We start from the raw sequence: 27,905 nt of genomic DNA, 5'->3' as shown, positions 1-27,905 counted from the left end.
CATTTAGCACAGTGCCTGGTAAGCCATTAAAACATGGTGGCCATTAACATATCTTTCCTATAGAAGTTCTGAGTGACTTCAGTTGATTCAGAGCATGAGAGCAGATCATGAAATGAAAGTAGCACTATTCTCGAAACCCAAGAAAATCGAAATCTAACTTTATTTTTTCCACTGAATGGCTAATTACTTTGGGGGGATTGAGGGAACATATTTGGGCATTTTTGAGCTTAAAGTAAACTAGATGGGGAGAGGGGTGGATCCAATTAGTTCTTGAAAGCTTTCCTACCTCATAAAACTCTGTTTTACTTGAATTGTGCTTGTAGTCATAATTTTGGAAGGCTAGTTCTCAAGTGTCAGAGTACATGACAGTGATGAGATCAAGTGAACTCTCATGATATCATGGGTTAACATAGCTTGAAATTTACAGATTAGTGCCTAGAGAAGGGATTGTAACAGAAGGTGCAGGGTTGTTTATAATTTTCAAGACTGGCTTTTGCTTTAATGCTTTACAGAACATCTTATCCCCTATCAACAACATGCTTTAATAATATATCAATAATTTCTTGAAAAATGCAGTCTGCCTTTCTTTGGGTGAGGGTTGTTAGGAATGGAATTGTGCCAAGGAGCTGCCATTCAAAGACCACTTCTATCACCATTTCCCAGGTGTCCATCTATGCGTCCCCAGACAAATGGAGTCAAACCCATTATGCTTTGGAAGCATCATTGAAACTACTTGCTTTTTATGAAAATTACTTTGATATCAACTATCCACTACCAAAATTGGGTAAGTTCAAATTCCACATCATTGTCTTTATTTTTTCTCATAGAACTTGCTTTGAGTTTTTCCTTTATATGTGATTTAAATGAGCACTGAAGAGGTTCACTTAGCCCAGGAAGCAGTAATTTGTATCTCAGAGATGGTCCTTGAGTGTAGAAAATAGTTATAAGAAGTCCAAGTAGTATGGATCATTTCTCTAGTTTTTGTTAGGTTTAATATTAAAATAGCTGCATTGCATATTGGATTTAATTGGATGAATTTCCTGGAATATAATATTTTTCTATACCTTATTTGTATAAGACCAGCAATCTTTTGTAAAACTTGGCCAAAGTTTTATGTAAACAGCTGAAAACTGTCCCTTCATCTGTTATCTATAGCGCAATTGAGTTTGGAAGATAAGACTGTGGCAGATTTAAAAAAAAAAAAAAGGATTTGAAGGAAATAGGCAATTTGAATGTGGTAGTAGTAGATCTTTATATAAGAAAATACACATAATCTATTTTGGTTTTAATTTTCTATCTTAAAAATTAAAAATTGTAATTTTTTTAATGTTGCAGAACATATAAAACTATGACTTAATTTTATAACTTATATAGATTACTTTTCAGACAGTGACAAAACATTTATTTTCCTTTGGGATGTTAGGAAATACTCCTTATTATATTCTTCCTTCCCTTTTTACCCAACATCCATGCAATTTTTTTAAGAGACTATAAAAGGGACCATCAAAAGACATCTCCAGGCGCTTATTCCTAGTTCCTGAGTCTCACAGTATTAGCAGAGTGCCAGTTCCATATACCACTTAGCACAGATATACTAAATTCAGTTTACCCATAAACCACTTCTCTCCTCTATGTCAAAAGTCAAGGAAAGATCAAATAACACCCATCCACAATCTTATGCTGCTCTTGAAAAATGCAACCTTGAAGATTATATGAAATGTATTTTAAAACTAACTGAAAAGAAGCATGCAACTTAAGACAAAATAGAGCAGATATACGAGTAAGCATCTCTAATGGCTTTAGGAAATAATCCAACTAATATAAAATCATCAGTGCAGTTTAGAAAAGGAGTCATTCATTCCGACATTTGAAGTGCTAATGAATACTAACCTTTTTTAGTGCCAATTTAATTTTTTATTTTGTTAAACTATATTTGTTTTTACACACTGATATTAACTAGTATTAATTTCAGACGATACAATTACAAGCCAAGTGACTCAGTTGATTCCAAAAAAAAAAAAAAAAATTACCTTCCTTTTCAGCCAAACAGCACTTCTTCTAAAATGGTCCGGCAAAATAAAAAGAAAGAATTCCAAGATTAAATATTAGCCAGAAATTTTATAACCTACATTGGCAAGGGATATATACACACACACGGATATAATATAAATTAATATACATTATACCCGAATTGCTTAAAGATTAAACTTTACTTTTCTTCCCCAAGACTTTGTTAAGAAGTAGAGGAAACATCAATGTCATTTTCCTGAAATTAAAATCCTGTATGTTTGTCTTTTTGTAGAAATGAATTCATTATATTTTTTGATGAATCTCAAACATATTAGATGTTATTTGATACCTTTTATTTTCAATATACTAATATAAAATACATGCAAGTGTTTTTAAATAAATTATTTTCTTAGCAATAGTGCACCCATGGTATTTTCAGAATCCAGAACTTTTTTTGGGGGGGAAAAAAAGGTTAAATGTCAATAGATTACTTCCATTGCAACCCAAACTGTATTGATGGAATTTATTCTACTTGATATGGGTACTGATTATTTTCAGTGCAACTTCAAGACAAAATGTCAATGTTAAGATATTCTTGATGTTTTCAGAAAGTCTGCTTACATATTACACTGAAAGGATCATAATGTATTTGTCGGGGAAACAAATCCCACTTCTGGTGTGGAAGCCATAATGGTCAAGTGTGGTTGTTCTTATTTCTTAGACCTAGTTGCCATTCCTGACTTTGGATCGGGAGCCATGGAAAACTGGGGCCTCATCACATATCGGGAGACATCGCTGCTCGTTGATCCTAGGACCTCTTCTGCTTTTGATAAGCTGTGGGTGACCAAGGTCATAGCCCATGAACTAGCACACCAGGTACCTGGCATTCTCTTAGTATCAGCCCCAAAGAGCAGAATATGGAACACCACCCATCTTCCTGAAACAACACAAAAATCGTCATTTTACCGCTAGAGAGGACCTTAGGGATTATCAAACCAAAGGACTCAAGCTCCAGAGCCTGGGACTCATACAGGAATTTTATCACAAGAGAAGTGGTCACTATATCCTCTAAAAGCCTTCAAAGTAAAGCCTTCAAATGTCTTTTAATAAAGAATGGTGGGGACTGGGCAGATACATACAGCACAGAATTGGAAACTCTACAAATAGAGATTTCTATTAAAAATGTTTCTTCTTAGACCCCCTAGTACTGTGGTATTCCAATCTAGGGCAAAATCAGTCTCCCTTTCAGCTGGAACCTGTGATTGTATGGCCATAAGAAAGTACTTCAAGTCTCAGAAATCACAGGCTGCTGACCTTGAATACATCATCTGACTCTCTAAACCCCACTGTCCTCATCTAGAAAATGAAGTTAATAGTTCCTGCTTGAAACTGTTGTGAAGATTACAGAGAAGTGTCTGTGCCTGTCATACAGTAAGCAGTCGATAAGTGTTAGTTGCTGATGGTGATGACTACTACTGCTACCATTTCTCGCAGTGAGATTTCCAAGGCCCATCTATCAACACTGTCTTACATGCAAATATGGAGCTATAAAACTAGTCCTATAGATAGCAGAGGCTATTTCTACTCTATTTCATTTTTGAAAATCCCCAGTAACACAGTGAATTATTAAGGGCCCCAGAAATTCTCTTTTACCATGATGGTAAATATTGTGCCATTGTAGGATCTGGTAATGTCTCTTATTTTTCATGTTTATCTTTATCTTTTATCATCACCATAATAATAAGCTGTTTTTGTTTTCTTAAGCAATGAACTAAGTACCCAGTTACACAGGAGCCATGCTCAGCACTGTACTCAGAGAATATATGTGCAGCTTCCTCTGGTGTAGAATCTCCCCATTGGCCCATCTTAGGCATTTTGATGATTAGTCACTGGGAGCTCCAAAGCACTTAACTAAGTCTGGGGATGCCTAATCTTTCTATCCAGTGTTCATAGGGAAATGTTCTACCTCTGAAGCTCCATGCACCTTCCAAGCCTTCCTTTAATAGCTTCTCTTTCATGGAGGTACAGAGTGAAAGGCTGAAGCAGCAGACCACAGTGGAATTTTTGCCTTGACTATTTTGTCTCCATATGACCATGTTGCTGCTCTGTGTAAAACCCTGGCATAGACTCCCAACTGGATGAGTCACGGGTCCATAGCACACCATACAAGGCCCCCATGACGTAGCCCCTCTCCACCTCTCCAGCCTCATCTCTTACCGACACCCTAAGCTTTAGCCATCCCAGACTACCTGCTATTTCTTGGACATGCCAGATTGAGTTGTTCCTCTATGCTTTTTTGCTCCTACTACTTGATCTGCATAGAGCACACACCACTCCCAACATACCTGAAAAACACTTGCAAGACTCATGAAATGAATCATTTCCTAACTAATCTACACACTCGCTAAGCAGAACTAATTCTTTCCTCCTGGAATCTTCTCTGCCCCTGTATAGACATTGATCATGGCACCTATAATGCTTTATTGCATTTATCTGTCTCATGATTGACCTCCATCACTTGCATTGAGGTAGAGGCTGTATTATATACATTTATATTTCTAACGTATGGCATGGTGCCAGGAACATTGTAGGTTCTCAATAGATATTCATTGAATGAATGAATAAACAAACCACTCTTTTTAACTGGAAAAGAATGACCAGAACCAGCTCAGCCTTTCTTTCTCATGTTTACCACTTCTCAGATTGAGGATATACCTGTCCCTTCTTATAGATGCCCTTGGAAAGATTGGTGCCCACTTGCAAAATGATCTGAGTTTCATCAGAAAAGGAATAGAGTTCGAAGAGTTTCTAGAAGCAACATCCCTAGCTATTCTGCTCTATAACTGTAACAAGGCTCTTCTGAATCTTGAAATGGTTTTGTTTACGTTTCCCATCCTTCTGGAGATTGCAATCCTAAAACAGATAAACTAGATGCACAGTATTGGGCACATAGGCTAAACAAATAAATAAAATATAAAAGTACATGAAAAATAGTAATATTTAAAACTGGTGTTACAGATCAAATATAGGTCAAAGGTAAACTTACATTTACATTTACTTTATGCTTATGCATATATATATATATATATATATATATATATATATATATATATATTTAAAATCTCAGACCTTTAGTCACTTTAGTGGCCAAGTTAATCCCTGGAAATAAGTCAGGGCAGAGGTTAACAACAAAATTTGCTCATCAGTAATATTATGTAACAATCTGAAAGCCCTAAATGAACTCTTATGATTCGCTTAAGTACCTTCTATATAATGTAAAGAGTTGACTTCACCAAGAAAGATTTTTCCTTAGACCATCACCATTTATCAAGGATAAGCTGAAATTATATTTATTGTACAAGAAAGAAAAAAAAACTACAAAATGTTTTATTTTCTTTCTTAATATTAAATCTAATAGCTAGGGAATACTCAGAGGATAGAATGGAAGTTGGCAATAAGAACACCAAAGAAAGAAAAGTAAAACAAGCAAAAATGTGGTGGTGGGACGAGAAGGCAGGGAAATCAGTAGAAGGAAGTTGTGCAGAGAGAAAAGGGTTGTCAAGACAGAGAAAAGGCCTGAAATACTTAAAAGAAAGAAGTTAACATAATATTTTTGCTACAGTTAACAATTTTCTATATTTTTTAACTTTCAATAACATTGAGTTTTTACCTCCTAGTGGTTTGGCAACCTGGTTACAATGGAATGGTGGAATGATATTTGGCTCAATGAGGGTTTTGCAACATACATGGAACTTATCTCTATTAATGCTACCTATCCAGAGCTACAAATTGTAAGTTTGACACTTTTGTATATCATACCATGTGCCCTAAGGAATCATCAATTTACTGTTGAAATTTTTAGTGAATGCTAAAGACAAAATAATATATAATAGCATGGTGTTCTTGAACCTGTGGTGTTTGGTTTGAGGTACAAAACAGATTGCATTATTTCACTAGGGCTGCCATGACAAAATACCACAGACTGGGAGACTTAAACAACATAAATTTTCTTTCTCATAGTTCTGGAGGCTGGAAGTCTGAGATCAAGGTGTCGGTGGGCTTGGTTTCTTCTGAGGCCTCTCTCCTTGGGTTACAGATAGCCTCCTTTTTGCTATGTCATGACATGGTCTTTTCTCTGATGTTTCTTTGTCCAAATTTCCTCTTTTTATAAGAACACCAATCAGATTGGATTAGAGCTCACCATAACAGCCTCGTTTTCACTCTATCCCTTCTTTAAAGGCCCTACAGTTACATAGTGGGGGTGGAGGCTTCAACATACGAATAGGGGGAGGCACACAATTAAGCCCATAGCATAAATCCCCCACCCAGATATAAATCCCCCACAATGATATAGGACAAGACAATGCCCGTGGTATATGTCCTGTGCAGAGTTCTTGGCACATAACCTGAGCTATGCATGATTCGGGGTGCACGCCTCTAGAATTTCCAGAGGGCCTATTCACTTCCCCAAAATGTGTGGAAAGATTTCTTCATGCGTGTCTTTTTTTATAGGCCTAGGGGGATCTAAACACCACATATTAAGGTGGTTAATAAAAGTTAATTAGCTCTTTGGGGTAGGCATTTAGTCTAGTACAATATAGACAGACATGGATTCAAAGTCTTCTTATTTACTCTGTGCTGCATCTGTGGTTTAATCTCAAAGCTTCATATAGTCTCGCTAGTGAAATGCAGATATGCATCTCCCATGCAGGGTTTTGAAAGGACCGCAGATGGTGGATATAAGGTCCTAATACATAGCAAGTGTTCATTAAGTGGGATCCATTAGTTTTACTTCCCTATCCAAGGCTTGATGCATGGTAAACATTCATGTAATGTCTGAGGGAATGTTGGATTTACACTGTTATGAAGTAGAAAATTGGTGAAAGGGGAAAAAAACTTACAATCAATTGTAAGGAATGTTGATTGAATACTTACTTCTAAGATTAGCGGAAGGAGATTTGTGTGTTCACCACTGGGTCGTATGCACAAAATGCAGTATTCAGAGGTTGTATTATAGAATTGTACACTTGAAACCTATATAATTTTATTAACCAATGTCACCCCAATAAATTTAATAAAATTTTTTAAAAGGAGAATATTTTGCTAAACTTAGCATGTTTTCTATTGCTTTAAGAGTGTCAAATTGAAACTGAAAAAAAAAATTATTCTTCTCTATTTAGGATAACTATTTTTTGGACGTGTGTTTTGAAGTAATTAAAAGAGATTCATTAAATTCATCCCATCCTATCTCCAATCAAGCAAAAACTCCTACTCAAATACATGAAATGTTTGATGCAGTTTCCTACAACAAGGTAATAAATGCTACGGGCAGTGGCAGCTCTGTTTTCAGGAGAAATATAAGGAGGCTCATAAAATCAACAGGTTGAGTTGTTGCTACCAGGTTACTGCCACCTGTTTAACTTTTTATTTTATTTGCTGTTCATTTTTCAGATATTACATGATCTATAAAATTTAAGCTTCCTTTAAAAACATATGTACCTTTTCTTTATGTTCTTTCTTGCTTTTTTTTTTTTTAGGGAGCTTGTATTTTGAATATGCTCAAGGATTTCCTGAGTGAGGAGAAATTTCAGAAAGGAATTATTCACTACTTAAAGAAGTTCAGCTTTAGGAATGCTAAGAATGATGATTTGTGGAGCAGTCTGTCAAATGTAAGTCATATGTTGGGTTACAGTAGACTGTTGTTAAGCCTATAAGGTGACAGGCTAATGATGAAGGTTTATAGTTAGACTGTTAGTCAACAAATATTTATTCCATATGCCACACTGCCAGGGTCCACAGAAGGCAGTGCCTTCGTTTTTTCTCTGGCACCATAATAAACCAGAATGCCACACTGGGTTAGTTATAGGGGTGGGCTACTTGACCTCCTTCTCTTTGGTTTCCCTTCTATGGTTAATCCTACACTGTTATCCTCTCACTTCCCAAAATCTTTAATGACTTTTTAGTTACTATTATATATAACACCTAACCTGTCCAGATTTTAAGGTTAAACCCTACTTGTTCAACTTTATTTCCCAACATGTATTTTCTCTTGCGTGAGACACATATTCTCCCTCATAGGAAGATATCCTGCTCCCTTTCTATGTTGTCATGCCTTTGTTTCTAGTGTCCCTGCTACCTGAAACGCCCTTTCTTCTTTCCAAGAATTCAAATACTATCCATCTTTTGAGATCTAGCTGAGATTTCACCTCCTCCTCATACACTGCTTCAGCGCTCATTGGTTGGTTTTTCTGCCGTGTACCTAGAAGTGTATTGATGAATCTGTTCCACATAGTGACGTTCTCTTTTATTGGTTTTTATGGTTCAATAATAACAGTGATATAATAATAATGACAAAATTTGCTTAAGAGCAAGAATCATGGCTGTTCTTGCTTTTTAATGCCATTGAACTAGCATACTAATCAATAACTGTGATTACTAAACAGCTAATGATTGATTAAAGAACACATGGTCCCTTTGTCATTGGGATTCATGGAGTGTAATAGGTAAGACAGAGCAGAAAACATACAGTAAACTCTGATGAATCTATTCTAATCATTATGAAAATATTCTTAAATTTTCAACTGCAAGGAAAATGATCTTTTATAGAAGTATTGGGCTGGCAGAGCTCATGCTTCCAGGTAGAAGAACTCTATGCCGTTGTAGACAGAAGAGGTCCTTTCTTTTCATAAGCACTTATGTCCCAGGGACAGCAATGATATTGCTCAATATTTGTATAGCACATTACAATTTAAAAAGAAATTTCATTTGAATTTTTTGTGGCCTTGTCAAGTCTGGACCCTCATGGTGTAATTTACATGTAATTTTGTAGTCAAAGAAATAAAGTCAAGTAACTAAAAATCTTTTTGAGGTAGCTCAAATCTTTTACTCACATTTCTTGAAAATCATAAAAATGCCGAGTCCTTAGTAATGTTTATAAAAATGCTCCTTACCCATTTCCGTCACCTCCTGCAGGAGACCCAGATGCTCTCTCTCCACAATTCCTCCTAAACTTCTCAACAATCAGCCTTACATTGCTTTTCTCTGCCATCCCTGTCCTTTTCCCTCGGCTATGCATGTGTGCGTGTGTGTGTGTATAAGTGAGTAGCTATAACCTAGCCTTTCTTCAACAAGGAAGAATCTGTCTTTATGCAGTGGCTGGAGGGGGGATTAAAGGAGAAATTTGGCCAATCATAAGAGGATATTTTTAGGCCAACTCTGAACACTCTTACGTTAACTTTTGTCAAGTCATGCTTATAACCACATCAAGAAGGTCAGGTAGGTATTCTTACCCCATTTTTATAGATGAGAAAATTAACACTAAGGGAGAGATTTGCTCAAGATTGTACCCAAATGAATGATGGAGTCAGTACTTAAAATCTGTCCTTTGACTCTAAATCCAGTATTCATTCTTTCGATTATATCACGCCTTCTTCCTAGTTATCAGGAAATTCTCCTATCTAACCTTCGCTTATAGGTCTTAAATTCAGTTGACTCCCTTCTGATGTCAAGTGAAACTATAGGATGAAAATGATAAATTCCTGAAAATACCTTACTCAGCATTGTGTCACATATGTCAATTTTAATAGCAATGTCAATACCGTGTTTCCCCGAAAATAAGACCTAACCGGAAAATAAGCCCTAGCATGATTTTTCAGGAGGACATCTCCTGAGCATAAGCCCTATTGCATCTTTTGGAGCAAACCTTAATATAAGACCCGGTCTTATTTTCGGGGAAATACGGTAGCAAGTTGGGAATCAGAAGAATTCTTTGTTGTTGTTTTTCATGAAGTCACTTAATAGCACTTGAGAGCCTTAGACAGTGCGTATGTCATTTTCCCCCAACTACAGTTCCTGTTAGAGCATTAACTCCTGGTTATTCCAGGATTGATTGCCAAGTTGGTGATTTTCTTAGGTCTCATTATCAGTTCTGAATTCAAAATATATTGTGCATCCATCATATGCTACTGTGGCAATCACTGGGGATAGCCAGGTAAGCAGAGGCATCTCCCCCACTGCCAAGGCATTTGTGATGTGACAGGGAAAAGTTACCACTAGACACAGTTGCCTAAATGCTAAATAGGGGCATGAGTAACATGCACACTAAAAGAGTAAAGTAGGACCTTTCCCAGGGGAAAGGAAAGAAACAAAAGGAAAATTCAACAAATTGACTCACCCCTGAAACAGTTATGCCACCACGTTGAACTTCTTCAGCAAACTTGAAATACATATATGAAAATTTAATTTATCTAGACATGCTAAGGAGCATAGTAATTCATGAAGTAACTTTTGTGTGTTTTCTATGGTCACTGTGAAGATGCCCCCTTTTTTTTTTCCATTTCATGAATTGCTGTGCTCATTATCATGTCTAGATGAATTAAACTTTCATATAACTATCCGAATAAATGTCTGCATTCATGTCTAATAGGCATATTCAGCTAACTGTCAGTGCCCAACTAGCAGTGCTCTTTTATTCTTGTCTTATAGAGTTGTTTAGAAGGTGATTTTACATCTGGTGGATTTTGTTATTCCGATTCCAAGATGACAAGCGACACAGTAAGTATATGGAGACGTATAAAGTAAAAGAGATTTGGCCCATCACCTGACCCTAGGCTGTAGAGGAACCCAGCCATCCCTTTAAATAACTGGAGAGGAAGAGAGATTCTACAATTTTCCTTGAAACAAAGCTGATTGAAGAAGGAATGTTCAGGCCATTTAGGGGGATGATGCTGTTACTACTATATTTTTGTTGTCACAATTCAGCTTTCCCACAAGCCCACTGCTAACTGAAAATATCTCAGCTCCAAATTCTGGAGTGGTTTTTTGCTGCATTGACATCCTCTAGGCTCTGAAAAATGCCAAACCAAATATGCCGTTAAGTTTGGAAATAGAGTGAATGGCTTGCTTGAGGCCCTCCCTGTCTTTTTGTTTACTTCTGGGACGTTATTGGTGCACTTTAGGAGAGAGAAAAGAAAGTCATCATTTAAAAAAAGAAGAAGAAAGAAAGAAAAGAAAGGCAAACTCTTTTTTTAAAGAGTCATGCTAATCCCATAAATAACCATTTCTAAAGAAAGATTTAGCATCCAGTGATCGGAAATTCATACTAGAAGTTAGGAAGCTGGAGGTTTTGTTCTCCATTCAATCTGCGTACAATGATATGCTGTCGTTCTGTTGTAATATTTAAAGTTTCCTTAAAAACAGACGTATCTCTTTTAAACCACCCTCTTGGATTCCACCATTATTAAAATGGAGAGGTGTATTTTTTTTTCTTTTTGTTTTGAAAGGGAGCTGGAGGGAGGCTTCAGTCTCAAGCCCTTCCTCTTGGCTTTTCCTGCCATATGTTAACCCTTAAGCTCTCACATACATCCCTCCTGCAGGTAACTTGCCGAGAGCGGCCCTGAGGTGGGCTGCCCCATCGGCTTCCCACATTGCTCCGCCCTGAGACTGCAGCCTGAGACCACCCTCCCTCCTTCCCCTGCCTTGTTTCTAGCATCCCAGGAAACCTAAGTTTCTCATCTCTCTCTCTTTTCTCTCCTCTGTTTCGAGTTAACTACAGTCACTTTTCATTTCAGCTCACCTTTCTCAGGGAGAACGTGGAGGTCAAAGAGATGATGGCTACCTGGACCCTGCAGAAAGGAATCCCGTTGGTGGTGGTTAACCAGGAAGGGCGTTCACTCAGACTGCGACAGGAGCGCTTCCTGAAGGGGGTGTTCAAAGAGGACCACTCATGGAGGGCCCTGCAGGAAGGGTAGCTGCTGTTCTTCTGTTGGTCTAGTTTATCTCTTCTCAGTTTGCGTGTTACTGCATTCGCTTTCTTTCAGCTTCTCTGGCAACTGTGGGATGCTATTGCTATGCAGGAATCAAAGGCCTAAACTCGCCTTGATAACAGATCGAAAGAGGTTTCAGGTGGCCCAGACTGTGTTGTTCGGCAGCTGCACTCTTAGTAATTCTGAGGCCCCTTTTAGAAACTCAGTTCTGATGCAGAGGGTAGTCGGTTATATTTCTAGTATTCTATGCCCTGACCCTTTTCAATACTAGCTTTCTGGGCTCTAATAAATTGTGTTAGGCCTACACCTAGGGAGTCTTATGACAGCTATACAAATTATCAGAAGAGAAAAGATATTCCTTATGTGATAAATTAGATGCTAAGACCTCCTGTTGTCTTTTGTTTTTCAGTAATCCACTACAAATGTAACATCCTAAAACTTGATGTTCTTGGTAATAATGAAAGCAAATCCAATTAACCACACTGTCATCTTGTTCTCCAGCCTATCCTGAGAAAACTTGTTAAAGGCTTTACTGAAAGCAAGAAACACAACACCGTTCACATTTCTCTGTTCTTTTAGCCCTATTAATAAGATGAATTAGGTTAATTTCAAATGAAATAATCAAAGTGAATCTGCACTGGCTCTTATAAGTATTATTTATTTTTTCTAAAGATCTAGCTGTCTAATGACAAATCTAGAGTTTTTCTGAGAATCAGAAGCAAATCCAAGGACTTTAACACACAGGATATACATATAGAAAGAGGATGTTTTCTCTTTTTGTGTCATCAATTACCAATTTCCAATCCAACAGCAACTCTTATGCGCCTTCTCTCTGTGAGACACATCTTTCTTTCCATTTTTTTGTATGTCCTTCTGAAGTTTGAGCCTCAGAGAGCTTAGACAATCTGTAGCTTGGCAACACAAGCTGGAACATTTAATGTTTGGTTCATTATTGGGAAAGTAGGACTCAGTTTAATAACATCAAAATGTCATGAGAGCGTTCAATAGTGTGGATGGCCCAGAATGACAAAGATCTATAATGATCTGTATTTTTCCTCTGTCTAAGGCAGGTTTTAGATTACTATTATGAAATGATTACTCTCTGATTCAGGCCTATCCAAACGCATGAAATGCTACTCTCCCTCTGTTTTATTCCCAGATATGTTTATCTGGAAAAATCCCTTTCCCTTTAGAGCCAAGATCCACCCAGGAATCTCAAACCATTAATTCTTGGCAATATCTAAGTGTCTATTTTCACATTTTTGTGTAAATATTTTAGTTGCTTTGTTAGTTATCTGTACTCTGTGGGTTGGCAGGTAGATGATCCCTTCTGACCCCTTACTAGGTGGAGGCTGTGTACAGTCTTGTTTCTTTCATCCTTTGGTATTTTTTGAAGACTAATAGGAACATTCTCAGTTATTGTCCTTTCTGTTTTACAGCTGTTGGTATTTTCAAGCACAGGATTTTACAGGTGCAAGGTTACTATAGCTAATATGGCTTGATGTGATAGAGGAAATAAATTCTGGAAGCTGCTAGGAAGTTAGAAAAAAATAGCAATTTCTATTATTTCCCATAGTAGGGCCACTGAAAACTAACTGAGGCCTTTTTCTCCCAACCATTCTGCTTTTTCACTTTCTGGATCTGGCTGACCTACAGATCCCGGACTGTGCTGTTGCTGACTAATTACCCACAGTCACTGAGCAGCTGGGTGGCTGGATATGGGCAGCTTTATTGAACAAAAGGATCAGTGGAAAATCACTGGACTAAGACCTATACCTATTAAGGCTTTTTCCTACAGCTTTGTTTCAGTTATTTGAATTAGTGTCAGGCTATCAGAGTTTTTGGATATGTGAAAGCAAGATTGAATTTTTTTTCTCTTAAAGGAAACAATCGACAGAACTTATTGTGGTATGAGATTTAGACAACAAATGGCACAGGTAACTGTGACAGAGTTCAACTAGGTATATACTGCTGCAGCTTCAGTCATCCTGCAAGAAGTTTTACATACCCAAGGATACGCTAGTATTGGCCTACACAATTTATAAGACCACTGATAGTGTAAAGGATGGGTGATGAGGTGCCTGTACAGCTTACTTGAGTCTGTGAAAATTGAAATGGACATTAATTTAATCTGTAACAGTCTTTACTTTCTAACATAGGTACCTTTGGCACATCCCACTGACCTACTCCACAAGTTCCTCTAATGGGATTCACAGATACGTTTTAAAATCAAAAACAGGTAATGAACTGATTAGCCAAACAGGTGCTTCAATTCTGAAATTAAAGATGTTCTTTTATTAATGATAATATGGAAACTAACATTTTTGGAGATGTTCTTGGTGTGTATGTTGATAATGAAATGCCTATGCCAATTTTGTCCCCTTAGATACTCTGGATTTACCTGAAAAGACCAGTTGGGTGAAATTCAATGTGGACTTAAATGGCTATTACATCGTTCACTATGAAGGGCATGGATGGGATCAACTAATTACACAGTTGAATCAGAACCACACAGTTCTCAGATCTAAGGACAGAATAGATCTGATTCATGACGCTTTTCAGCTAGTAAGGTAATGTAAACTTTCATTTGATTTCACAGGCAGTAACTCACATATAACCAGATATGCTAGATTTCAAAATCAAACATTCAATGTTGATCATTCATTTGACAGGGATCGGAACGGAGGCCAAATACTGGCCTCTAGACCGAAGCCTACTCACTGATAAAGTATTTTGACCCATGTAGTGTTTAAAAATGTAATCCAACATTTTAAAATGTGAAGAATTTCATATAAAAATCCTGACTTCTGGAGTCTCTTTAAAAGGTGAAGGGATTAAAAAATACAAACTGGTAGTTGCAAAATAGCCATGGGGATGTAAAGTACAACATAGAGAATGTGGTCAGTAATATGGTAATAACTATGTATAGTGTCAGGTGGGTGCTAGACTAATCCAGGGGATCACTGCATAAATTATATAAATGTCTAACCGGGTGTACACTATGCTGTACACCCAAAACTAATATAAAATAATATTGAACATCAACTATAATTGAAAAAACAATTAAAAAATAAATACATTTTTAAAAATGAAAAGATTTGGCAACTTTGAATCTTCATTCCCACAGGGTAACCACAGAGGAGGGTGTAGTGGAAAGATGCCCCACTTAGGCCAGGCCTGCACTCTCCCATGTGCCAAAGTCCCAGATGGTACACCTGAGTGGCTTTCTTCACTCACTTAGGGTGGAACCTCTAGGTATTTAAGCTTTTGACCCCAGATTTAAAATTTTTTTATGCTAGTAGCTTGCTGTTTCACCAAATACCTTTGTAATCTGCTGAAAAAAAACTATATAGTCTTAACCTATACAATTTTAAATATGTTGTTAGCCTAGTACATAATCCATTCATTACTTTGCTCACATTGAAGAAATCAATTTGAAATTGTTGGGGAAATGAAGGAAGAACTAGCTGCCGATGTTTATTCCTCTTTAGATTTCCCCGGAAAGACAAAGTGTTGTCTTTCCTTTTCCATTTATCATCAACAGAATAATATGTAGAATAATTGGGTCACAGTATCATCAATGGGGGCAAAAAATGGGGATCAGGTGGAGTATGGTACATTGTAAGCTTTTCCTCTTCTGAGAATTACTGTAACATACTCACTTTATTCAGTGTGACATATTATTTCCTTTCAGGTACTTATTTAGGTCATCTTGAGTGAAAGTAACCAGCAGGACATCTCTCAGGCAAAGCTTTTCCCTACAACTGAATTCCCCAGTTAGAAAAGGGAGACCATTCAGTGTTTAATCCTCAGCCCCATAGTCTCAGGAACAACATGGTATCATAGCATACTGGAAGCTACAATGAGAAAAACACCATCCACCATCTGAGTAGATGCATAATAGACTAGCTGAGAAGTGGGCTACTGTTAGTTCAAGGAGGTATGTCTGCTCAACGGAGAAACTCGCAGATTGAAGAAAAGGTGGATTAAAAATTTAAGACTAGAAATAATGAAGAATATTGACAGCTCAGCAAATGAAAGCTAATCTTACAAGTAGTTGCAAAGTCCTTTTTGCTGTTTCTAGCCTATGAATTTCTGGGTAGCCTAAATTTAGCGGAAGGAACACTATAGTTCTTGATGCACCAGTGGAAATATGATGACCTTTTCCTCACTAGATGGACAGGTTAATGAAATTAATTAACATTACAATTTTTGGTGTAAAAAGGTGAATTCAGGTACTACCTCTTCACTTACTGTTTGACTTTGGGCAAGTTATTTGACCGTTTTCAGCCTAAAGTTTCTAGTTTTTAAAACTTTTCTAGTCTTTAAAACTCCAGTTTTAAATAATAATGTCTGTCACACAGGTTGTTTTGAGGACTGCCTAAGATAAGGCAATAAAGCACTAAGCACAGTACCCCCATTCAACAAATGTCAGCGGTTAGCATTATTAGTATGATCTAACATAAATTGTTTAAAAGATGATGTGTTGAATAGGAAGAGAAGGTGATAACAGAAAAATACATTTCAAATAATGTGAAGTTTAAAAAATACATTTGAAATAATGTGAGTTTGTGTATTATTATGTTTTCAACTACATAGTAAAAAGGCTAAATGTGAAATAAAAAAAAATAAAAAAAAACAGAAGGAAATATTCCAAAATGCTATTAGTGAATGTATAGGGTACTGAAATTATGAGTATTTTCCTCCTCTTCTCTAATCTCCAATTGTTTTGTATTTCATTTATATTACTTTTATAATGCAAGTAACTGTATAAGTTAACAATTTAAAATTCTCATCATCAGTGTAAATATTTTTACTTGTTAAACTCTGTTGAGAATATATATTTCTTCCTTCTCTGCTCTATGAAATATTTAAGAGTTAAAGGGAGTAATCAGTGATTACATTTGGCTTGCAGACAAAATTTGACCCAGGAATGGATATTTATTTTAATTAGATTTTCATACTTATTAAATATAATTTAAGACTTGGATCCCATCTGAACTGAGTGGAATTAAAATGACAACTTTAATTTCCTTACAGAAAAACTGTTTGTTTCTTTTAGTCCCGTACCTTAAAAGTAAGCCCCAAATTGGTTCCATAGGAATATGGTTTTATTTCACAAAGGCACCATTTAGCTAAAACTGTTTACAAAGAGTAGATATAGATTTTTTCCTATTAACCTGAAGTATATCCTTATATATATGTTTTGTCTTTAAGGTAAACAAACATCCAGATAATATTTTGTGCATTGATTGAAGCAAAGGGCAAGTGGTGAGGAGCTGGATTTTTATTAAACAATAACTATATAAAAAGAAAAGGAATCCTTTTTAAATGAATATTAAGATTAAAATTTTTTAAAGTAGGCAAGCATGAAATTTTCTAATAATGGCATTTGTTTTATTAACAAACAAATTAGGCTCAGCCAAAAAGAAAAACAGGATCAATTTTATGTGTTACATTCTTTTTTAAATTGTCACCATAGAATATAATACCCACTTTCTTCCTGTTGCTGATTCTCCAAGGTATTAATTGCACTGTATATTATGATACTTACACATGTGAGAAGGAATAGTGATATTTTGTCAATTTGTGTTTTAAAAAATACAGCAGATCATAGAATCATAGAGCAGATGGTCTAGCCTTCTGTCTTCAGACAAAATTTTTGGAAATTTTTCCATAAGTCTGTTTAAAGCAGTATGTCATTGTGTTTGAGAAGAGTAAAGTCACAACAAAAGTTGGTTCTTTATTATTTCACTTCTAGTTTCAGTTCCCTCTTTTTAGATAAGAACTTAAAAGTTTTAAAACCCAAAGGAAGTAGAACATTATGTTAATGAAAAATTCAACAGACACATCCTTTGTTCTGGAATCTGTTTCTATATCAAACTATTAGCTTAATATGGGAATGAGATGCTGGCAAGAATGATTTATAGACCACAAGGGGACACAGGTCCTCTCAGAAGCACGTGTGAGAACTAGTTTACAAAAGTGACATTACAATGGTTTATTTCCTCTACAGAAGAGACCCTAACATTTTGGTATTCAGAATAATAGTTTTGTTTGTTTTTCTCTTTAAAAGAAAGTGTAGAGAAGATATATAACTTTAGAATCTAGATTCTTAAAAAAAAAGATGGAAATACTTGTATTGTCCCCCTCACAACAAGTGCTGCTTCTCTGTTAGGCTCTAGGAGGGACATCAAAAAAGGAAAAGACCTAGTATCTGTCCTCAAAGTTCCAAATTCACTTGGAGAAATAATTCAAAGCCACAAATTAAATAATTAGAGAATGACATAATAGTAAACTTTGAAATTATTTGTTACTTAATATTAGCTAATATTTATTTCATTTATAAAGCTTTTACTGTTTACTAGGTATTATTCTAAGTGCTTTCCATGTATTAACTTATTTAATCCTTACAAAAGAAGAAGATACTATTATTCTCCCCATTGTATAGGGGAGGCAAGGAAGGCCCAGAGAGGGTAGATAATTTGCCCAAGATCACACAGCTAGTGAGTGGCAGAGCTAATATTGACATCAAATGGTGTGGCTATAATAAACTTCTGTTATTGCTCTGTATGTCATAGTTAATATTAAGAATATTAAGAACTCTAAAATGTGCACAACATTTGTTTTATACCTCAGTGCTGGAAGGTTGACGTTAGACAAAGCCCTCGACCTCACTCACTATCTCCAACATGAAACAAACGTCCTTGCTATTCTCAAAGGTCTGGAATACTTAGAATCGTTTTATCACATGATGGACAGAAGGAATATTTCAGATGTCACTGAAAACCTCAAGGTTTGTGTTACTTTAAAAAAAATTCATTAAGTAAATACACAGAGTCTGGAGTATCGGTGGTCTGTTTTGTGTGGACTCTTGGGGTTGAATGTTCGTGAAGCTGAGGAAACTGGCTGATAGCACAGTTAACACCGCAGTACCTACTGGTTGGATGCCCCTCGGGCCTTGTCATCACCATCCTAACAGCCCTCCCAGGATCACGAGCAAAACATTCCTACTAAGGTGATTTTATCTTATATCAACTGATAGTCCCCTCTCAGATAAGAAATTAAATCATAGTTTTAATGGAGAATCTAACTCTGTTTCTTAAATATGGTGGGTTGGGACCAGAAAAAGAGAAGACAAATGTAATGATGAATAAGTAGTTCTGTGTTTTGGGAAAAGGTTCATGTAGATAGTTTGGAGTTGAGCCTTTAGATGGGTAAGAGCTGTGTTAAGAACTAAATTTAGCCTCTCTGTAAACCATCTTATGCTTTCTGCAGCATTACCTTCTCCGGTATTTTAAGCCCTTGATTGACGCGCAAAGCTGGAGCGAGGAGGGCTCCGTCTGGGACAGGATGCTCCGCACTGCCCTCTTAAAGCTGGCCTGTCACCTGAACCATGCTCCTTGCATCCGGAAGGCAACTGAACTCTTTTCTCAGTGGATGGAATCCAATGGAAAATTAAAGTAGAGAACTTCTGTCCTGTTCTTTGCTCCTTTCACTTTAATGTAAAAGTCTTTGATCACGTAGGACTTTAGGGCTAAAACCTTTCAAAGAGGATAGAAAAAAAACCAAAAAGAAACATCCTGGGAATTACATACCCTTGCTTCATGCTCTCACATAGCCAGTGCTCAGTAGATTTTGTGGGAAGTGAGGTTGAAGTCCCTGGAAAGCTAAATAAACACTGGCATGATAATAGAAAGATAGCCAGGGGGTGAAAGAAGAAGGGCACCCATCTCCAAAAGTGATGGCTTTTAAAGATAAAAAGCAAAGTAAAATGTACATGCAATTAAAACACCAGTGATCATCTGATGAAACTTGAAAAAAAAAAAAGTGGGGGAGCTGAGTGCCTTTTAAAAGAATATGTTTACCTCCTCATTAACTGATAACATAGGAAAGCCTTGGCCCCAAGTTCCAAGTTTGATGGGAAACTGATGATTTGGACCATCTAAAGACTGTCCTTGTGGCAAAATTGATTCTGTAGTTAGTATGAGAAGGATGCCCAGTGAGCAAATGGATCGTGCTGCACTTCAGTTTAGTGGCTGCAACCACAGGCACTACCAGATCATTTCCATGTAAACCTTGATTTCTGTCCAACACATAATTTTTTTATGGTTCTTGTTAAAACCCAGACTCGAGACTTGGATGTTTTCAGAAATCAAATCTGTATATGAATTAAGGAACATTCATTTTTTTCTAATAGAAGAAAAAAAAACCTCACAAATTGACCATGTAATGAAATGGTACCGATTTTTCCTGTGCAAAATTGCTATGATGTGCTATCATAATTTCTCTCCCTATAACTACATCTCAGTGAGGTTTCTGAGATCTTTTCGTGAATTCTTCTTTTAAAAAAGCAATTCCAGTTTCCTTCTTTTTGGACTTTTCTGCTTTGGGGGGCATAAGCCTAAAATCACTTTTAGAAAAAAATATCTTTCAGCGCTATTTTTCTTTTTGTTTACATTTGAATGAGTTGTATGAGTAAGGCTAAAATGTAAATATCCTCCTGCTCCATAATACAATAGATTACTCCTCTGTCTTTATGCTGGTTATAACAGGGATGATTTTACCTGCAGTAACACATGTACAATAGCTACAATGGCTCAACATGTTGAATAGGATGTTATGCCTGTGAAAATAGTCTGCGTAAAGCTCCTTTACGCTGGTAATCAAGAATGCTTTATTAAATATTGTAGGGTTATTTTTCTAAATTTCAAGACCATTAATATTAATCCTAATGAAGAATTTCCTTATATAGATTAATCGATTGCTTCATTCATTCATGCATTCAAAATACGATTCTTTGCATGTTGCCTCTATGCTGGGCACTAAGGATAAAGTAGTGAACAAAACAACTATGTATCCTACCTACAAGGAACTTATAATATATTTGTTACCAATTTTCATAAATTTATATAGTAAAATACAGTCAAATTTTAAAAATGTGGATTATAAATTGATTACTTATTTTTTATTTTATGATTCAAACAGCACTTGCATTATTTAAATACATATAGTATGGATAGTGGAAATAGCACAAGCGTTAGAATTACAGATTTAAATCCTGTCTCCAAAATGGTTAGTTATGTCACCTCAGAGCAAGTTACTTAACCTTTCTGACCTTTATTTCCACTTTTTAAAAATTAGTATTAACAGCTATCTCAGAGAGTAGTTTTGACAATTAAATAAAACGTACAGAGACTAGCACAATCCCTACCATATGGTCACTGCATGATAAATGCAAATTTCTGCCCCATCCCACTTCTCTGCGTTGTGGTTTTTCCAAGCAAGCAATATGAATATCCATTATTATTGATCTAACAATATTTGGGATTAAAACTCATAGACTAAATTACTATAAAAACTAGTTAATATCTTTTAGGTTAATAAAACCCAAAAATTGTAGTGTCTTCTTTAGGTGGACAGAAAATAACATTATTGCATCTTACCACTTTTACAGATTTGTAAAATGACTGAACGCTTGTCAGTTATGCTAATTTACAATTCTCTAGACCTAGAGAGTCAGACAATCCTCAGACAGGCCTGTTAGAATATACTCTTAATATGATTTTAATGCAGCAAGTAATCATTTTTTTTAAAAATATACAGCATCGATACATGTTATTTAATGATAGAATTCTGTATAAACCAGTGCTTTTATATTTCAGAAATCATCTCTTTTATTTATTGATTCCATCAAGTTTCCATATTCATCTCTGAGTAGGTGAAAATCTTATGATTATTCTCCTTGCTAACATTTTATCATCAGTAGGAAAAAAGCACAGATTCACAAAGTGAAATTACATAAAATAATTCTATAAAAGTTCGTCAAAAGAAAGGTTTAATATGCTAGGTACTGTAAGTAAGTCAGGGTGATTATGTTATAGCAATTTAAAATTGTAATACAGAAAACAGAGTTTTGTCTTTCATTGAACTTTTTTCTTTACTTTTGTGTTTAATATCACAGTATCCCGACAGATGTTTTAAAGATTGTGTATTCCGTGGGTGCTCAGACAACAGAAGGATGGAATTCCCTTTTAGAACACTATGAATTGTCAGTGTCAGGTGCTGAAAAAAACAAAATTCTCTATGCATTGTCAACCTCCAAACATCAGGAAAAGTTAATGAAGTAAGTGCATTAATCTCCCTAAGTTGTTAAAAGTAAACTGACACAAACTCAGTGCAATCACTAAAATTTTAGCCACCAATTTCAAAGGCATATAGTTGAGTCAGGATTTGAATTATTTTGAATTCACTTCCAAAAAAATACATACATTGGTAAAATGCAAATAGTGAAAACAGATAGTACGTAGTTCTTAATCATGTGATTGATACTAGAAAAAATGGTTATGTTTTACTTTCAGAAAATGAGAGGACAATTATTGCAAAAATACATTCTTATGTATCAAATGCTGTATGAGATCTTATCAAAGTTCTTTGAAATAGTAAGTGAATAAAATTACTGCTAGAAAAAAGTAGAAGTTTAACTGGGACATTAAAAATGTTAGCCAGTAGAAAATTTATTATTGTTTTCCGTAAATTATACTTCTACCATGCCTCTTCCTCTCCTAGTCTTTTAGTATACTGATAGCCTGAGTTAATTTTCACTGTATAACACATGCCATGAAAAATCATATGGTCTTTATTTCTTCAGATTAATCGAACTAGGAATGGAAGGAAAGGTTATCAAGACACAAGACTTGGCCTCTCTTCTTCATGCGATTGCCAGAAATACAAAGGGGCAGCGATTAGCCTGGAATTTTGTAAGAGAAAATTGGACCCATCTCCTAAAAAAGTTGGTATTTACTTATATCCAATCTGTCTTCTTCCACCCAGCTGTCTCAGTTGCCCAAAACCAATTGTAATTGAGTGTCCCCCAACGCATATAAATGATATCATTTCACCCAAATTGTTCGACAAAGTCTATTGGTTTTAAAATTCACTAGCATAAGTTATTCTGTCCAGGAGTAAGGGAGAGGAACGAGAAGGGGATGGGAAACAGATTTCTCTTATTCAGCCCAGGCAAAGAAGAGTTGCTGGGAGCAAGTACTAGTTGAGTTAAATCCAGTCATCAGCCCGATCACTCCTCGCTCTCTCACCAGCCCAGAGGAATTCAATGAACCCATATATATGGCATCGAACCTATTTGGTTTGCTTTGTTAATGCAGATTTGTTATGGGGCGGGGAGTGGGGGAACTTCAGGAATTTTGATGAGAACTAATTCCCACCTCAGTTCTCCTGTGGAGGTAGCATAGTGGAGAGCTTAGAGTAGCTAAAATTCTAAGAATTTCCATCAGAATTGTTTTGGGGGCCCTCCGCCAAAATGGGATTGGTTCTGAGTGTGTGCTGGGGTTTCAGCTTTTAGGAGAACTAGAGCTCACTCCAGTACACTCCTGGGCCTAAAATATCCCCCAGAAGGAACAAATAATGATTAGATTTCATTGGAACGTGCAGGATGGTATTGCTTTCTCTCACAATAAACCCCCTGCTAAGGTGCTCAGCTCTTTCCTCATCCAAAAGCCAAATGTCACTTAGGAACTACTATACGGAAAATACCCTGACTGAGAGAGCTGTGCAGTTTGCTGTGTTTATTTTAGTGTCACTTGGCATCTTTGATGTCCATCGTTCACAGTTCCTCTCTCCTCTCGTTTCTTAGCCATAAAGGACTCAGTTCTCACAGACAGCTTTGCAAAAGCAAAAAGCACAGTTTCTACTCCTCTCCCAGACTTTCAATGGTTTGACAGCCACATGATACCCTACAGTTAGAAACATTTTTTGTTGTTGTTGTTTTTATTTAGATGTGTTTCCTTAACGACCCTACTGGAACCATTGGATGGGTTGTTTGCATGACGATCAGTTCCCTCCTTAAATGCTCAGACTTTTTCTGAAATGTTTTAGATTTCCTTTGTAACTGGAAATTATCCTCCTGCCCCATCATATGCAGAGTCTAGACTTGGAACCATTTCTTAGATTATCTGTGCTTTGGTTTCAGTATGAATCCCTTTGACCTGTGAACAAATTCTCTATATAAGACATGGAGGCCAAGGATGCAGTCTGTGGCTGCGAATGACAGACAGTTCAACCAAGTAACCTTGCCTAATAAATACAATGTCTAAACACAATGGTGTCCAAAATGGGATGGGGAAGTGTGGAAGACAATACATTAGAGTGCGAGAAGAAAATATTGGCACATATATTATTTCTTATCCTATTTAAATTTTCTTTTTTTACCTATAACAGAGTACATATATAATTCATAAATTAAAAATGTAGTTTGTGAAGTTATTGATCAAAAACAAATCTTACTGATGAGGTGCATAATCAAAAAAATGTAGAGAATGCTGCTTTAAACATAAATTTAAATATAAACATTGTTGAATAAGGCAGTCATATTTTCTAAAATAGTTTTATCTACACTTTTATCTTACGGTCAAATTTGATAAACTTCGTAGCTTTGGGATTTTATTGGATGGATATGAGTTATTATGGTAATTAATACTATCAATTGTAATGCATCAGCTTATATAGTTATTAATATTATACATTAAAAAATATATGATACAATAAACGTAAGGCTAGTATTTCTATTACTTAAATCTGTTGGGTTCCTTTTTATTTTCAGATTTGATTTGGGCTCATTTGCCATGAGACTCATTATCTCTGGTACAACATCTCACTTTTCTTCCAAGGATGAGTTGCAAGAGGTTTGTGATTCTCTATTGCTAACAATTTAAAAATAAATGTTTAAGAGGTAGAATTGAAAGTAAACTTAGATGTGATCTGGTTTGAAGTTCTCCTTTTACTAAAAGAAAATAAGTTGTTTTTTTCAATGTCCCATAGTAAGTAAATGGAAGGCAAAGGACTCGAACCTCTTAAAATATGTGTTTATAGAATTCAAAATGAAAATTACCCCTGAGAGATGAGTCCTTTTGTGTTATTTTGTTCACATTATATCATCATGAGTGATTATATTGAAGTTTGGAAGAGTCCTGAAAGGTTTTTAACAAAGCTATTATTAGTAGTAATTCTACTTGTCTTTTTTATTTTCTTTCCACAATAAATCTTGAATTTATTTACTCTTGAAGCAAATTCAGAGTTCTAGAACTTAAAACTGGCTCACTACTTACTCTGTGACTTGGCTTAATTACAACTTCTTTACCCACAGTGTACTCACTTGTAAGAAGGATTTATCATTCCTGTCTTACTTTATTTATTGTTTGAAGATAAAGTGATAATTATGCAAAAAAAAAAAAAGAGGAGAAAAAGAAAATAACCTTTTAGAGGTTGGCAGAAAAATGCTTGCACCTGTGTTTGTAGAAATTGCAAGCTGTTTTGAAACCCTTTGGAAGAGAAAGTGTTTTATGAACCATGTCAATAATTCTTTTCTTGCTTATTTTTCAGGTGCAACTGTTCTTTGACTCTCTTAAGGCCCAAGGATCACATCTGGATGTTTTTCAAATTGTTCTGGAAACCATACCCAAAAATATTGAGTGGCTGGAGAAGAATCTTCCCACTCTGAGGACTTGGCTACTGGTTAAGATTTAAACGGTTGAAAGAAAGAGCACACCAGCTGTGGGCCATATTTGCATGAAATCAGCAAAGCTTAAGTCTGAGTTACAGATGTTTTGTCTCACCAGTAAGAAGACTCAAGAAGTAATCCAGGGCAGTTTCCTGCTGTAAACTATGGTCTCTAGCTGACCGATGCATGGTGCTGGGGGTGGGGTAAGGGCAATTTGGTAGCCTATTTAAAAGTAAACTTTCTGAGTAATGGAGAGTTTAGCCACAGCACAGATGATCTACATTGCCTCGCGTTGTGCCACTCTTTTGCAACTTTGCTGCTTTTTAACCTTGCTGAGCATCCTGGTGTTTAATTCTTACCATTCATGGAAAAATCTGAATCAAATATGAAGCATAAGAATCAGGAATACAGAGACTTTGTCACCAAACCTTAGATTATTAAAAACTGTATGTCAGCGTTTATCGAATAGGCCGGGAAGGCTTGAGGCTCTCATTCATGAAAACCCTCAAGAATAGCCTTCATCTCCCAATGAAGTAAAATCTGCAGTCGCAAAGGTACAGGAGAGAAAGATGAGACCACATCACTTTAATTGGTACATTTGTATTTTTAGTAAATCTTTTGAAAGTTGCAGAATTAGATTATATTGTATATATTTTGGGTGAAAGCATGGTTTAATGTAAATATTTAAATGTATCATCCTATATTGTAATCCAGTTTTAGCATTTCTTTATATTTTAAGGGAAACTCTTGATCTCTGAAGTGCTTTTCTAGATGCTTCTCTTAATTGCTTGAATAAGTCATTTGGAATAAAGAAAACACTTCTCTAAATACAGGTAGTACATTTAATAAATTCATGTTCCTACATTTGAATCAGTGTGCAAGTATAGGTAAGTTCTAGAAAGATGTGAATCAATACACAAATGACTAATTTATCTCGGTTATTAAGGGAAGCGGGATGTTGAGGCAGGGGTGGCATTGAGGGTGTTATGCAATCCCTCCTGGAGTGATATGAAGGTCTATAGACCTTTCCAGTCAGAGACAGAATACAATTTGTGTGGACCGGGGGCATGACTCGATGCATATTTTGTTGTTTGTTTTCAAATCATTTCTTGGAATCTTAGAAACATCTTTGACTCTAGATTTGACCTGGTCCGTATCCTACCAAGGTCTATACAACACCTTAGTGACAGCCCTCTATAATTACATACTTGAGCATAAAGAAACTGAAAGAGTAAAGAATACTGTGTTTTTTTTCCACCAAAACAATATGTAAATTAAGCACTAAAATGTGTATGAGCTTCAGTAAAACTGTACCATGAATATTTACATAAATAAGCAAAGTTCTTTCTTTTGTTCAGTAACTTGCCTACCATAAATTTCCAAGTTTTAAATGGTCTTCCCTTTAGCTCTTTGTTTAAATACATTTGTAATTTCTCAGATTCTTAAAACTTGAGTACAGAAAGAAGCAAAGTTATTATTTCATGAGAATGAATGTCCCAATAATGTTTCAACAAAGTATTTTAAAAATAAATGTATTGTACTTATTAGTATGGTATTTCAAAATTTTTATGGTAGATGCCAGATCCCCAACACCAAGGAAGACTGGACTAAAGTTAGTTTTACTTTCTTTTACTGCAAATGAACAAACAAGTTATATACACGATCATGACTAGATGAAGTGAACAGACACAACTCTGTGCCATCCTGATTCCCCACAGAGCTTCGAGGAGAATTTTGTCATTTCCACAGCCCTCTCAGAATGAGAAACCTTTCAGATCAGGGGGGCCCAGATCCAATGGCTTTCTCCCTTTTAGACTTTGTGTAGGAGTGAATGGGCACAGCCCTCAAGAGTCCAAATTATCACCATGACAGGAATTTGTCCTACCTCCTGTACATACTTCTGCATTTCATTCCTTGCTATGTCATTGGGTCTATTTGAGGTTGCAGAGAAGCAAGATTGGCAAGGAACTACTATAAGAGATCCTGATTTTCTGAGGGAAGTTCCTGGGGGTTTTTGTTTTGTTTTGTTTTGATTTTGGAGTCAAGGAAGGCTTTATCCCAAAATACCAGGACACCTCTCAATAGTCAGAGAAGCTAGTTTTCCACTTGCACATGATTGCCTACCAACCGCAAGGTTGTTTAAAGTGGCCACGTGTTTTACTCTGCAACACCCCTTTACTTATATTCATTATTGACCTTTGTTGCATTTAACCACGTGTCACTGTTTTTCATTTCAACATATAATGGTTTACAAATTTTATATTTACAGACTTTAAATCAATCACCTATTATATTGTCTGCTTCCTGAAACCTTAATCTCATCAAAGTCATGTCTCCAAATCATAAGGAAAAAAAAGGTGAAAAGAATTATGAAAGAAGTGGGTTTGCTGGGTGGAAGCATATACATATTTTATATAATCCAACATTTTAATAGTTGGTGCCAGATTATTTTTCTGAAAGGGGGTGTTAATTCACCTTCTTCCCCTATATCCTGTAATAGTCAGTGCCAAATGTTAATCTTTTACATCTAGTAATACTTTCCATGGTAAAGTACAGTTTCCCCAGATATGTACATAGCTGTGCCACTTTTGGTTAGTATCTGCTGGATAAATCTT

General features: G+C 36.0%; 1 protein-coding gene across 1 annotated transcript in view; it reads left to right on the top strand.

The window, feature by feature from the left end:
- ERAP2 (endoplasmic reticulum aminopeptidase 2) overlaps positions 1 to 26,160 on the top strand; it is a 37,946-nt gene extending 11,786 nt beyond the window's left edge. Inside the window, exons 5-19 of the mRNA XM_019727916.2 lie at positions 664 to 784; positions 2,732 to 2,886; positions 5,688 to 5,801; positions 7,191 to 7,322; positions 7,548 to 7,679; positions 10,495 to 10,563; positions 11,580 to 11,755; positions 13,934 to 14,013; positions 14,161 to 14,344; positions 18,414 to 18,570; positions 19,053 to 19,237; positions 21,739 to 21,900; positions 22,426 to 22,566; positions 24,394 to 24,475; positions 25,173 to 26,160. Of these exons, the coding sequence (XP_019583475.2) occupies positions 664 to 784; positions 2,732 to 2,886; positions 5,688 to 5,801; positions 7,191 to 7,322; positions 7,548 to 7,679; positions 10,495 to 10,563; positions 11,580 to 11,755; positions 13,934 to 14,013; positions 14,161 to 14,344; positions 18,414 to 18,570; positions 19,053 to 19,237; positions 21,739 to 21,900; positions 22,426 to 22,566; positions 24,394 to 24,475; positions 25,173 to 25,316 (2,034 nt within the window). The 3' untranslated portion in view covers positions 25,317 to 26,160. The remainder of the gene's footprint in view (positions 1 to 663; positions 785 to 2,731; positions 2,887 to 5,687; positions 5,802 to 7,190; positions 7,323 to 7,547; positions 7,680 to 10,494; positions 10,564 to 11,579; positions 11,756 to 13,933; positions 14,014 to 14,160; positions 14,345 to 18,413; positions 18,571 to 19,052; positions 19,238 to 21,738; positions 21,901 to 22,425; positions 22,567 to 24,393; positions 24,476 to 25,172) is intronic.
- Positions 26,161 to 27,905: the final 1,745 nt, after the last annotated feature.

The sequence above is a fragment of the Rhinolophus sinicus genome, linkage group LG03, assembly GCF_036562045.2.
Source record: "Rhinolophus sinicus isolate RSC01 linkage group LG03, ASM3656204v1, whole genome shotgun sequence".
NCBI classification, from domain to species: Eukaryota; Metazoa; Chordata; class Mammalia; order Chiroptera; family Rhinolophidae; genus Rhinolophus; species Rhinolophus sinicus.
Note: the sequence above shows the minus strand (reverse complement) of the source record. Positions and strands in the feature narration are given on the sequence as shown.